The sequence below is a fragment of the Tupaia chinensis genome, unplaced genomic scaffold (assembly GCF_000334495.1).
Source record: "Tupaia chinensis unplaced genomic scaffold, TupChi_1.0 Scaffold000395_1, whole genome shotgun sequence".
Classification (NCBI taxonomy): Eukaryota; Metazoa; Chordata; class Mammalia; order Scandentia; family Tupaiidae; genus Tupaia; species Tupaia belangeri.
Window position 1 is genome coordinate 1,961,153 of NW_006159897.1, and position 12,130 is coordinate 1,973,282.

The following is a 12,130-nucleotide window of genomic DNA, read 5'->3' on the forward strand; positions in this document are numbered from 1 at the left end:
GAAAGGAGGAGTCTCCCCCAGCAGAGTGTTCACACTGCGATCTACCCCAACCTGAGCCAGCCAGGACCAGACACATGAGTGCCCAGCATGCACAGGGATCCCTTAGGACCTGAACCTATGACCTTCCCTTGTTGATGCAGTATTGTGGGATGTGTTACTATTGTGCCACCGGCTGGCTCAGGAAGGTGACAGTGCTGCTATGGAGAAAAATAAAGCAGGGAAGGGGACTAGGGAATGAGGAGAGCAGTTTTAAAGAAGGCCATTTGAATTCTTGGCTTTTGTGTGGAGTGTGATGGGAAAACCACTGGCGGGTTTGAGTAGGGTAATGACGTATTCTGACCTTTGAAAATAATGACTCTGGTTGTTCTGAGGACAGAGGTAAGGAACAAATCTGAACAGCGTACAACACCCTCGCTGCCGTCACCCTAATGAGATCATCCCAGTGCCACCGCCTCCTGCTCGATTATCACAGAGTCTAATGAGGTGGTCCCGAGAGGCGGCCAGAGACGACCGTGCTAGGATTCTGCCAGCAAAGACGGTGTTGAAAACCTGGTTCTGAATGAATTTTGGAGGTAGAGATATTTGGCATAAAGTTAATAGACACAATGTCCAATCCCTACTATATTACAAGAAAACCAAGAGGATGAGAAATTCTAGGCTGCTAGCAAGAAAAGTATCAGAAAGATTTGCCGTAAGTGGAGACTGGGTCAGAACAATTATGGCCAGAAAGCAGAGTAACAGGACCCATAGAGAGCCATAGCAATGGAGCGACACGAAAGATGGTTCGGACACACATCTTGGAGGTGGAGGTGTTCCTGGGTGCAGATACTCTACCTGGGTGCTGTTGGGAAATGGAGCAGGAAGTGGGCTAGGAGCTGGACAGCCAGGATTCCAGAGGCACCACCCAAATCTTTGAACTTGCTGAGAATAACACCAGGGGAAAGAATTGAAAAGTAATCGGGGGGCTGGCAAGTGGCGTGGTGGTTAGGGGTGCTGGATTTCTATATGGCTGACTGAGGTTCGAGCCCTGGACCCGCCGGCTTTCTCTCTCTCTCTCTCTCTCTCTCTCCATCTCTGGTCAAATTTAAATAAATAAATAAGGTTAAATAATTCTTAAAAAAAAATAGAAAAAGAAAGAAAAGTAATTGGAACCCAGACCGAGGTCTTCAGAGAAGGTGGGAAAATGTCCGGAAAGGACAATGGGTGCACAAGAGGGCAGATGAAGGGGCTAATTGAGGCAAAGGGCCTCATTCCAGAGGGACTGAAGTGGAGACGGTCAGAACCTCTCACCTTCAGATTAAGAGGGATTTGAAGGAACAGCACCCATTGGAGGCCATTTCATCAAGGGAGCCCACTTGCGTTCGCTAATAAGCCAAGTTCAATTAATAATATTTCTCTGGGGCCGGCAGGTGGCATGGTTGTTAAGGCACTGGACTCCCACATGACTGACCACAGTTCAAGTCCCAGACCTAGTGTCTTGCTTTCTCACTTTCCTTCCCCTGCTCCCATCTCTCTCTGTCAAATTAAATACTACTAATAATAATGATGATAAATAAAATTATGTAATTATTTTAAAAAATAAATCGTCTTTTTTATTTTGTTAGAGAATCTAGGCTGGTTGATTAGGAAATAGTGTACATGGGTGTACTTTGACTTTTTAAGATTAATCTGATCATTTCTTCTCTTAGCCTTTTAGATAACACTGAGTGGATAATGATTCAGTTAAGTTGCTTCCTAGATAGGCCAAAAGTTATCTATATCCAAAGACTCAAAAACCCATGAGGCCATGCTCTGTTTTTCAGCCATTTACAATCCGAAGTGTGCCCTCTTTGAAAAGTAACATGTCATTGTCCACCCTCCACTCTTGGGTCTACCCTCTGTGCCTTCCCACCAGACAAGATTCTGCCAAAAGTTTTACCATCTGTTGTTCACATTAAAAAGGAAATCAAGAGATTTTTCATTTTCATGAGATGGAATTTTACTACTGAATATGATTTTTTTTTTATTGCACACACTTTCCTCTGCACACCTCCCAGGAATATTGATACACCCTTTGTTCGGTGCGTGTGGCCTGAGGAAGGACTCTAATGATTTGGTTCTGCTTGAGTTATGCTTTTTTTTTCCCCAGTGATCTGGATAAAGATAGCAGAGCTGCTTATCAAACTGAATATAACATAGCATCGAAGAAAAGCCTATATTTTGGATAAAAGGATCTAAAATTAAAAAACAAACAAACAAAAAACTCTCAGTGGACTCAAACAATGGACCGGAACTAACAAAATAAAATTAATAAGGAAATGGAATCCTCCACTGAGAGGGAATTATCTATTGTGTCCTTATAAGACAGAGCAAACTACAGACCAAAAACCTCTCTCGGATTTTTCTTGCAGACCAACGGATTTCTTGTTTGTGTGTTTGTTTTGTTTTTTGTATGTTGAGTTTTCTTGTTTCTTTGTTTCACTCATAGTTTCATTATATGACCCTAAAATACATAGCTCCTGACACACAGTGCAAGTACGTAATGCAAATATAAACCTCATTCGCCTAAGAGTGAGGTCCAGATCAGAAGTGTAATTTCCTTCTAGTCACCCGTTCATTAAGGACACCGACACACTAGAAAGCCCGAGAGGGCCCTGCCCCAGTCCTTGGTACCCAATTAATACATACTTATTGAATGAATGGTGACTTGAGTGTTTCAAGATAGTCCCCCAGGTCTTTGAAAGAACTTGGGAAGAGGAAACATCAAGGTCACCTTCTCCAAATACTTGCAGAGCTCTCAAACAGAAGAGAGTCAGGTTTATTTCATTTTTTTCAGAGGATAAACCAAACACATCAAAGGGCCCAGGTCAATTTAAGAAAAAATTTCCTAGAGCTATTCTCCCATGGAATGGGCTGACAGTACTTTAGGTCCTTTTGTCCCCGGACAAGGACGATCTACAGCAGTCCATTCAACAGAGGCCAGGAGCCACTATGAAGTGTGTTGTGAAAGAGACCCCTACGTTTGGGGTGTAGCTCACCTAATGCCCTTTCAGTCACATGCAAGATTGAGCTTCTTTTAGTAGGTTCAGACCAAAGTGACTTCTATTTTCGGCTTTTACAATCAACATTGCAAGGGGAACTATTACTTTAAAAAAAATGTTTAATGGAAATTTCTGAGGATAATGTCTCTAAGTTAAGGGCAACCAAGAATTGAGCAACCCTTTTTAAGCCTTATGTGTGTGTGTTTTTTCCTTATTCTCTTATCAATATTTTGGTCTCATAAATATTTATAAGGGAATTGACCCAAAATCAAAGTTTTTCTAAAAAACTTTCCTAAGATTTTCAGTTTTACTGTCTGGTAGCAAATAATTATTTAAAGATGATCTCTGGTTAGTTATATTATGTAAAACTAGTGAGTGATCTGGTCTTAGAGAGATTTTTTTCATTGATTTAATCAAGATTTCAAAGGCCTTAGGCTTGGCTATGAAGGACATTGATTCACTTGTGGGACACAGATAAGGTTTTGTTATCCGTTGACGAGGAAGTGTGTAATAGTCTCAGCTGGGCTGGACGGAGGTGTATATCATGCTGGGTAAAGTCTCTTCACAATCTAAATGATGTATACCGATTTAATGTATGAATAACAATTTTAAAATTAATGAAAAATGAAAATTAAATTAAAAAATAATAATAACCAAAAAAAAAGTGCTCTTAGCCTATCTCTCGTGAGCTCTAAGTCATTTGCAGTCGTTGAGTCGGGAGCTGCTGCCTTCTGCCTTCTGTTTTATTCCAGGCTCCTGTGCCTGGATTTCAAGACCCAGCCTCTCTCCCTGCATCACTCTCGAGGAATCCTCCTTTCTCTCCAGTCCCATCTTCTCACTTTCCATATTGCCTTCTCCACATGCTATGTGTTTGGGGGTTGGAGGGTCTCACTCTCCCATGCTCATTGGGTGCCTTTCTCAGGCCACTTCCTCTCTCTGGAGCCACACTGTCATCTTAAGGGTCAAGTTGATAAACAGTTTATTTGTTCACTCATTTGCAATGTGAAGTCATTGATACTTGGTCTACAGCAGTGGAGAATCACCTGGCAAGCTTAAAAAAAAATACTGTTCCACTGTTTGAGTCCTGGATATGGCAGCTTGCTTTCTCACTTCCCCTTTCTCTTTCTCTCTGGTCAAATTTGACAATAATTAATAGTAACAAACAAATAACTTCTTTAAAAAAAAAAATCCTGTTGCCTGAATCCCAGAGAGTCTGATTCAGTTGCTCTGAGATGTGGCCTGGGCATTGGGATGTTTCAAAGCCCTTCCAGATGAATCATTATGGAGCCAAGACTGAGAACTACAGGCCTACAAACTCATTCAGTCCTCAAGCTGGGACTGTATTCTAATAATAACTTTATTTGTTCTCATGTGACTTGTATCCCAGTGTTTAAAATAGTTCTTACAAGTGTATAAAATATCAAAGTGGCTACAGTTACCCACAATTTTTCTTTCTGTCATTTCAGTTACCTGTAGTCAACCACGGTCCAAAAATACTGAATGGAAAATTCCAGAAATAAACAATTCCTAAATTTTGAACACTACATCACAGTGCTTACATTTACCTTACTTTATATCATCATCAAATAGGCATTTTATCATTTCAAGAAGGATGAGTATTCCGAACAATAAGATTTTCTGAGACCACATTTATGTAACTTTTATTACAGTACATTATTATAATTGTTCACTTCATTACTAACTATTGCTTGTCATCTCTTACTGTGCCTAATCTATAAATTATCATAGATGTGAATATACAGAGAAAAAATAGTGTATATATATAGGGTTTGGTGCTATCTTAGAATGAGTCCACCACAGACACCATATTTTCACTTTGCGTTAATTTGGTAGCTATGGAGGAGGAAGTAGTACAGTTTCTTTTTTGAAAATTCAACTCCTAAAATACCTCTGGGCTACCTTGACAATTAGCAACAATAACTACAATAGCATTTCCTAAACTCTTAGCATGAGTCAGGCACTCTGCTAAGTACTTCCTAGACTCTTCACACCCACTACACTGTTTCAGTCTTCACAATCTCCCCTCCTTGAGGGGTTGAGCCCTCATTCTTGCCCTGCTTGATTAATGAGGATCCTCACATCCAAAGACCACATCCACTTGCCCAGGACTTTACAGAAAGCAATGCTGAGCTCAAGCCCAGGCTCCTCTGGTACCAAACTGCCACTGGCTGTCTATGCCTTCAGGAGGAACAATTTCTCCAATTAAGTTCCTGTAAAATAGACATGTACCTGCTTTAACTTCAGGATTGCCCTTTTTTTCAAATTGAGTTGCAGTCTTTTGTACATCAAGAGCTTTCACACCCAGGTCACCTGGTTGTATCCAGGACAAAGAGAACATTTAGTAAATTAGTTTTTTTCCATGAACTCATGAGATATTATTTTAGAGAAGCAACTATTTCCAGCACTCGAACCAACAGAACTTTCCTCCTGCTTCCCTTAATCTTCCTAATGACTTCTTTTTTTAAAAAATAATTATTTATTTAATTTTATTTAGTATTATTATTTTATTTGCTACAGGGGATGTGTGCAAGAGAAAGAAAGCAAGAAAGCAAGCTACCAGGTCCAGGTCTCAAACCATGGTCAGCCATGTGAGAATCCAGCACCTTAACCACTATGCCACCTGCTGAGCCCCAGTGACATCTTTGAAGTGTTAAATAAGCAGTGCTATCCACATTTTGCAGAAAGGGAAACTGATAGACCAAGTAATTATGCCCGCCTAAATAGTAACAGCTGCTACTTATGGAGCTCATACTCCACGCAGGCTCTGTGCTAAACTCTGTAGCCTGAGTTTATGGATGAGGAAATGAAGACTGCAAAAGGTGAGGTCACTTATCCAGCTAGTAGCTAATTTATCAGGCACCGTGTGTATTTGCTTCTTTGTTTTTTAGCTTGCTTATGAACAAAACTGCAAGATGTGAGTTTCATTCACTCTCTCTTCTGAACCCTGCCAGCCCCAGCTGTGTAGGCAGTGGTATTTGGACACCCATATCTGGAATAAACCACGGAAGCATAAACTGGATTTTCTTTCTGTGTGTCGAATGGCCATTTGAAAGCTACCGTGAATAAAGAGCTTTCTGCCAACCTTGAATATCATACTGAGGTCAAACAGGCTCTAAATATCCCTCCTCAAGCCGTCCCAAGAGGAGGCTTTAGTGTACAATCAACAACCCCTGCAGGTGAGAACTGGCTCAGAGCAGTTTCACACTCCATCTACCTCTGAGCTCTGTTCTTTCTCACAGCTTCAATTAAGGACAAGAATTTGGTCTCTGTCGCTGGGTCACTTCATTACTACACAGACACTAAGGACAGAAACTCGTCCCTTACTCTCACAAATTGTGAATATACCAACTTATTTTCTCCCTCTTCGAGGACACGAAGACTTGGCTCCCTTCTGGTGTGCTAACATACACATACATGATTCTGCAGGGAGAAACCCTCTGCATGAAGGCAAAGAGAGGCAGTGTGGAGAGCGGCTGGGATCTCAGGGAAAATGAAGGACCTCACAGCCAGTGGCAGGGCACCAGGTCACTAATTACTCAAGTGCCAACCTTTTTTCTTTTCCTTAATATTGTTTTCTTTCCCCCTACAGGGCATACAAAACCATTGAGGATGATGACTTGAAGTTTCCCCTAATCTATGGAGAAGGCAAGAAGGTAGGCAGCACTTGCCCTGCGCCGAGAGGATAAGGCTCTGGCCCTATAGCCCTGCTTGCCAGCAGCAGTCGTGTGTTCCACCCAGAGTGCGTTCCACCCAGCAGCCCGTGATGTTTTAGCCTTGACAGCCTGAAATACTATCACATCCATCATACTCAGGCCTCTTGTCTTCAGGGCTCAGGGAGTGACAGAGTTGGGAGCAGCGGTGGGCGGTGAGCACAAGGGACTAAAGTCAATGTTGTGAAAATAACATCCCCTTTCCTAATCCATCTGAGTAACTTTTTACAGTATTTAAACATGGCCACTTTCACATACATCATCTCATTTTCTATCTGACAACAAGCTGGGAGGCAGGTCCAGCTGCCTATATTAGACCCACTTGGTGGATGAAGCAGCTGGGCCCGCAGGGTTAAAACCGCTCAGGCAGAGTTACACCACCAGCAGGGGCTGGCTCTGATGTGCAGCCATGGCCTCCTGCCTCCTCCTGGTGCTGCGTGCTCCAGCGTGGATGGTCTGGCTTCACAGCTCTGCTCCTCTCCATGGCACCACTATAATTAAACCACCCAATCATTCAGCCGGAGCCCAGGCCGAGGTAGCAAAGACCATCGCAGCCCTCAGGCCCAGCCACAGTCACTGAGCAGCACACTAGGGAGCCAAAGGGAAACTGTAGGTCTTGAAGGGCCTGTGAGCAGAGACCTGGAGAAGACGGAAGTCCTGGAGCAGAGATGAGGACGTTGTGCAGCCATCCCCTAATAAGAACAAGCCCTTCTGAATTATGCTTTCTTTCTCTGAACACTAGTATATCTCAGCTCAGTGTTCAAAGAGCCAAGTAAAAGTGGAAAATGTGGTCACATTAAGAAGAATCATCAACCGAAGTTGTTTTCACATTTGATAGTTTTTATTAAGAAGAAATGACTCACAGGAAAACTGGAGAATGCCTTCCTGAGCAGAAGGGGTGCGCGTTAGTGAGCGAGTGTGTTTGCAGGAGATAGTGAGCACACAGGATGAGGTCTGGGCTCTGTGTGGCCTGGCAGTGATTTCAGAGGAGGAAGCAAAATACGAATCTCTTTCCATGTGTTCATTTTTGTAAACTAACATTGAATCCCCTTTGTGGAACTGAACACCTTCTACCTCACCGTCTCTGACTGAGAATCATGACAGGGATGGGCTCCATTCCTGATAGCAGTGCGTCTTCTCAGTACCACAGATGCCACTGGCGTGTGCCATTCCACCCAAGGACGGACAGCCTGCAGCTGCAGCTCTTTGTGGGGCTGAGATTCTCAGTATCACCCTGCCGTGTCCAGTGAGTTCCAGCGAGCTCAGGACCACACACGTTCTGCTGTCTCTGTATCCCCTGTACCCACCTAGCCTGGTACCTCGGTGAACGCTGAGTACTAACTGTGCTGTTCAGTGTACTCTCCTTACTCCAGTGGGCTGGTGTGCTCGTAGACGTTTATCAGCCATGAGAGTGAAAGAAGCAAGGTTTTTCCTAGTGAAGCAAAAGGTTCAACTCATGGAAACATCAAGTTCCTCAAGCATTTCAGTTAGCGAAAGCTCGCCTGGCCGTGATGAGCAGCTGGCACACCATCCTTGTACCTGTTGGACTATGTGCATGCCCGGCGTCGCGACTTGATCGATATCGGTGGGTTTTGTCTGTACCGAGTAGCACACCATCCCCGTGTGAGGTCCCCGTGATGCCGTAGAGCTCTGTCCAGATCCTTTACAGGGGTTTTCTGTTTCCTCTCTGCACACACCTACCCAGCAGATTCAGAAAACTTTCATAACCCTTACCTTTCGTTTTATTTCCACAAATGCTTTTCAGGATTCGTGTGGGCAATACCTATCTGTATACTTTGGAAACAGGTTCGGTCCCTGGCAGAAACATCTTATTTCTTTGGACTAAAATGCAGGCATGTGATTTTTCCAGCCAGAGAAGCTGCCATTGCAGGGCGGAGAACAGGAGGCCACAAGGGATATAGCATTTTCACATTTCGAGTTGAACGCTTAGCAAGAAGGGAACCAGTCCAGCCTGCCCACAGGGCAGAGGGCTCGTGCAGCCTGCCTGACCTGAGGTCCCGGGCTTCACATCTCCTGTCTGTATTTGATCTCCTTTGACTCTCGCCCTTAAAAACATCCCATGACTTCATTTCTACTGTAACATGGACTGTGCCCGCCTTCTGATCTGAGACCAGCTCCAAAATTCACAGCTCTTTGGGGGACTAGGATGAAGATGAAGACAATGAGTTAGATCATCATGTGTATAGCATTTATTTACTTCCTCCCCACCCCTGTGGGCTAGTTACTCTTATTGTCCAAGTAATATTGATAGAGTGAGGCTTCAAGCCCAGGTCTTCTCTCCGTGCCACTACACAGCATCTATTATTGGTGACTGGAGGGTCAGGCCACTGGCCTTCGCCCACTCAGAGTGACTCTCACTCCCTCTCCATATCTGCCTTTCCTCCTGCTGTGCAGGCGTCTGCACTAAGTTAGTGCCACCTCTTCCAGGGAACTTTCTCAGTAGAATTTCTACCTCCTCTAACTCCCATAATCTGTTGTTTACGTGTCTGTCAGCACTTAGCCATATTTTGTATTTTATTAGTTAGAACATACCTCTTACTTCCTTTTACCAATTCCCTTTACTGCAAGAATGAAGACTTAGCGTGCGTGTCCCCATCGCGTGGCGTCTGCCCATACTGGACGCTCAGTACGTGTTTGGATAAATCAGAGCTGTGGCATGCCAGGAGAGGTTTAGGCTGACTGTGGAGGCATCAGCATAACCGTGTTTGTTTCCTTAAATCGTTCAGAAACCAGTTTTGAGAAAGCATGAAGGGTCAGCCATGAGGTCCCTGTGTAGCGGCAGCACTAAGGACGTTGTGTTCCTTTCCACCCAGAGGAAGCCTGCAAGATGTTAGCACAGTTGCTTACAGACTTGCTAATGGTTTCTTTTCTCTAGCCATAAAGCATAATAGGTGAGCTTTGGAAGGGCAAGAACTGCCTCTGACTTTTTGTATCTTTTGCTAGTGTCTATCTTGGGACTAGGAACATGGCTGGTGTTCAGCAAATACTTGCAGAGTAAGTGTGCAACAGAAGGATGGATGGATGGGTGGATGGATCCTGTTAGATTTGTTCTGAACTGATTTCCGTAGCGAAGGGCATCACACATGCCTTCATGTTGGTTTATTGGGCACAGTTCCTTCTAGGCGCTACCAAAAAAAAAAAAAAAACGCTGGAAAGAGATAGAGTAGCAACCCATCAAGCTTACAATAATTGAGAAGAAAAGCTGCTCAAATACAGAAGTGATTTTGGTGAACCCTTCCTTGGTCCCAACTACCCACATAAGTTAACAGGAGGGGCATGGAAAGACGGGCAGAGGAACTGGAAAATTCTTTCATTACTCTTAGCCCGTGCCAGCAGTAGTTTAACAGGATGTTTTCACCGAGTGTGTGTTTCTGATGACCCTCTGCTTATACTCCTAGGCTCGGGTAATGGCAACTATTGGAGTGACCAGGGGCCTTGGGGACCATGACCTGAAGGTGCATGACTCCAACATCTACATAAAACCATTCCTGTCTTCAGCTCCAGAGGTACCACATCAGATTTTTGTTTCTATTTTGTACAAGAAAATATTTTCTGCATTATTGCTCCCATGACTCACATCCCACATCCAGATAGTAGCCGGTCTGGGCTTCCCTTGGCAGGGTCCCTCACGCCTATTTCTTTTTCCTACTCCATTCTCACTCTGACTGTCCAGGTTCATACCCTCACTAGCTCCTGCCTCCCCGAGTCCATCCCACATAGGCTGGGAAGTGAATTTTCCTCAAGAATTGCTCTGACTCCTAGTTGCTCCGAAACCTTTAATGGCACCCCATGTAGTAGAGGATGAAGCCAGGCTCCTTCAATTGGCATTCAAGGCTTGTTATGATTCAGTCTGCCTTCCTAATCTGTTCTTTGCTCCTCTGCACCAACCAGAATGAACTTGCCGTTTCCTGTATACGCCCCTCAGTTTCCCAGGTTTGCTTAAACTATTCCTAATTCCCCATGTCCTAACACCCAAATTCTTCTCTGTCTCTAGAGTTTCAATCAGATGCTTCTCCTATAGAGATGTCCCTGATTCCCTTCTCTTCCATCCAGAATTAATGTCTTCACCCACTCCAGGTGCACAAAGAAAACTCCATCTTACATCATTTTCACTGTCTGTCTTGTATTGCAGCTATTCATGAATACTGTATCCCCTCACTAGATCTTAATTTCCTGGACAGCTTGTATTATTCAATTGATACCTGGAGACATTAATTTTAAAACACATTGGTCAGGGAACCAGCAGTTAGCGTAATGGCTGTGTCGCTGGACTCCCACGTAGTCGACCGTGGTTCACGTCCTGGACCTGGTGGCTTAAAACTCACGCCGGGCGCGTGTGCGTACGTGCCCAAGATACCAAGAGGAGAATGGAGGAGAAGGGATTGCAGTGTGACCATGCCCCCTAGGGGGTGATTTCTCGCTTTCTGTCTCTATGTCTCTCTCTGTCTGTCTGGTGAGCGCACACACCCTATAGCGAAAAAAAAACCTCTCCAAAAAAAAAAAAATCATATATTTGATTTTTTCAAAGAATGATTCTACTTAACTTTATTTACTTATGTATTTATTGTAATTTGGTCAGAGAGGGACAGAGAAAGAGAGAGAGAGAAACCTGCCAGGTCCAGGACTCAAACCTTGGTCAGCCATATGGGAATCCAGTGTCCTTAACCGCCATGCCACCTGCTGGCCCCATCAATTTTATTCAAGATGGGACCAGCAGATGGCATGGCGGTTATGTCGCTGAACTTCCACATGGTTGACCACAGTTCGAGGCCTAGACCCAGTGGCTTGAAACTCATGCCAGGTGCGTGTGTGTAAACACCCAACATCCTGGGAGGAGAAAGAAGGAGAAAGGATTATGGCATGGCCATCCCCCCTGTGGGGTGATTTTACTTCTCACTGTGTCTTTCTCTCTCCAACAAATGAACATACCCTAACACAAAAACCTCTTAAACAACAACAAAAAAAATTATACAAGACATTATTATTAGCTATAGTCACCATATTGTACAACTAATCTCTAAAACTTACCTTATTCCTCCATCTAGCTGAAACTATACCTTTGGCTAACATTTTCCTGTTCCTTCATCCAATAGGTTTTTAGATGTAACATCTCGTTTAATCCTCACAACTCTATGAACTATACGTGTAGTTATTATACCCATTTTTACAAACTGGGCAATTGGAACTTGGGGAAGAAGAACAACTCTCCCAAGATCGCACAGTTACTAAACAGCAAACTGGTAATGGTACCCAGGTCTATCTAATTAGATCAGGGTCTATAGGGAAGAACTGAGTTCAAGAAAATGTCTTTGGTCAGTGTTCTAGGGACCTACTTCGTGCTGGTTTGAGAAGCTCTGA

General features: G+C 43.8%; 1 protein-coding gene across 1 annotated transcript in view; it reads left to right on the forward strand.

Annotated features, from left to right (window-relative positions):
* Positions 1–12,130, forward strand: part of PPM1H (protein phosphatase, Mg2+/Mn2+ dependent 1H) — a gene marked incomplete at its 5' end in the record, with an annotated part of 284,823 nt that overhangs the window by 230,375 nt on the left and 42,318 nt on the right. The window contains 2 exon segments of the mRNA XM_014590036.1: positions 6,631–6,694; positions 10,171–10,278. Of these exon segments, the coding sequence (XP_014445522.1) occupies positions 6,631–6,694; positions 10,171–10,278 (172 nt within the window).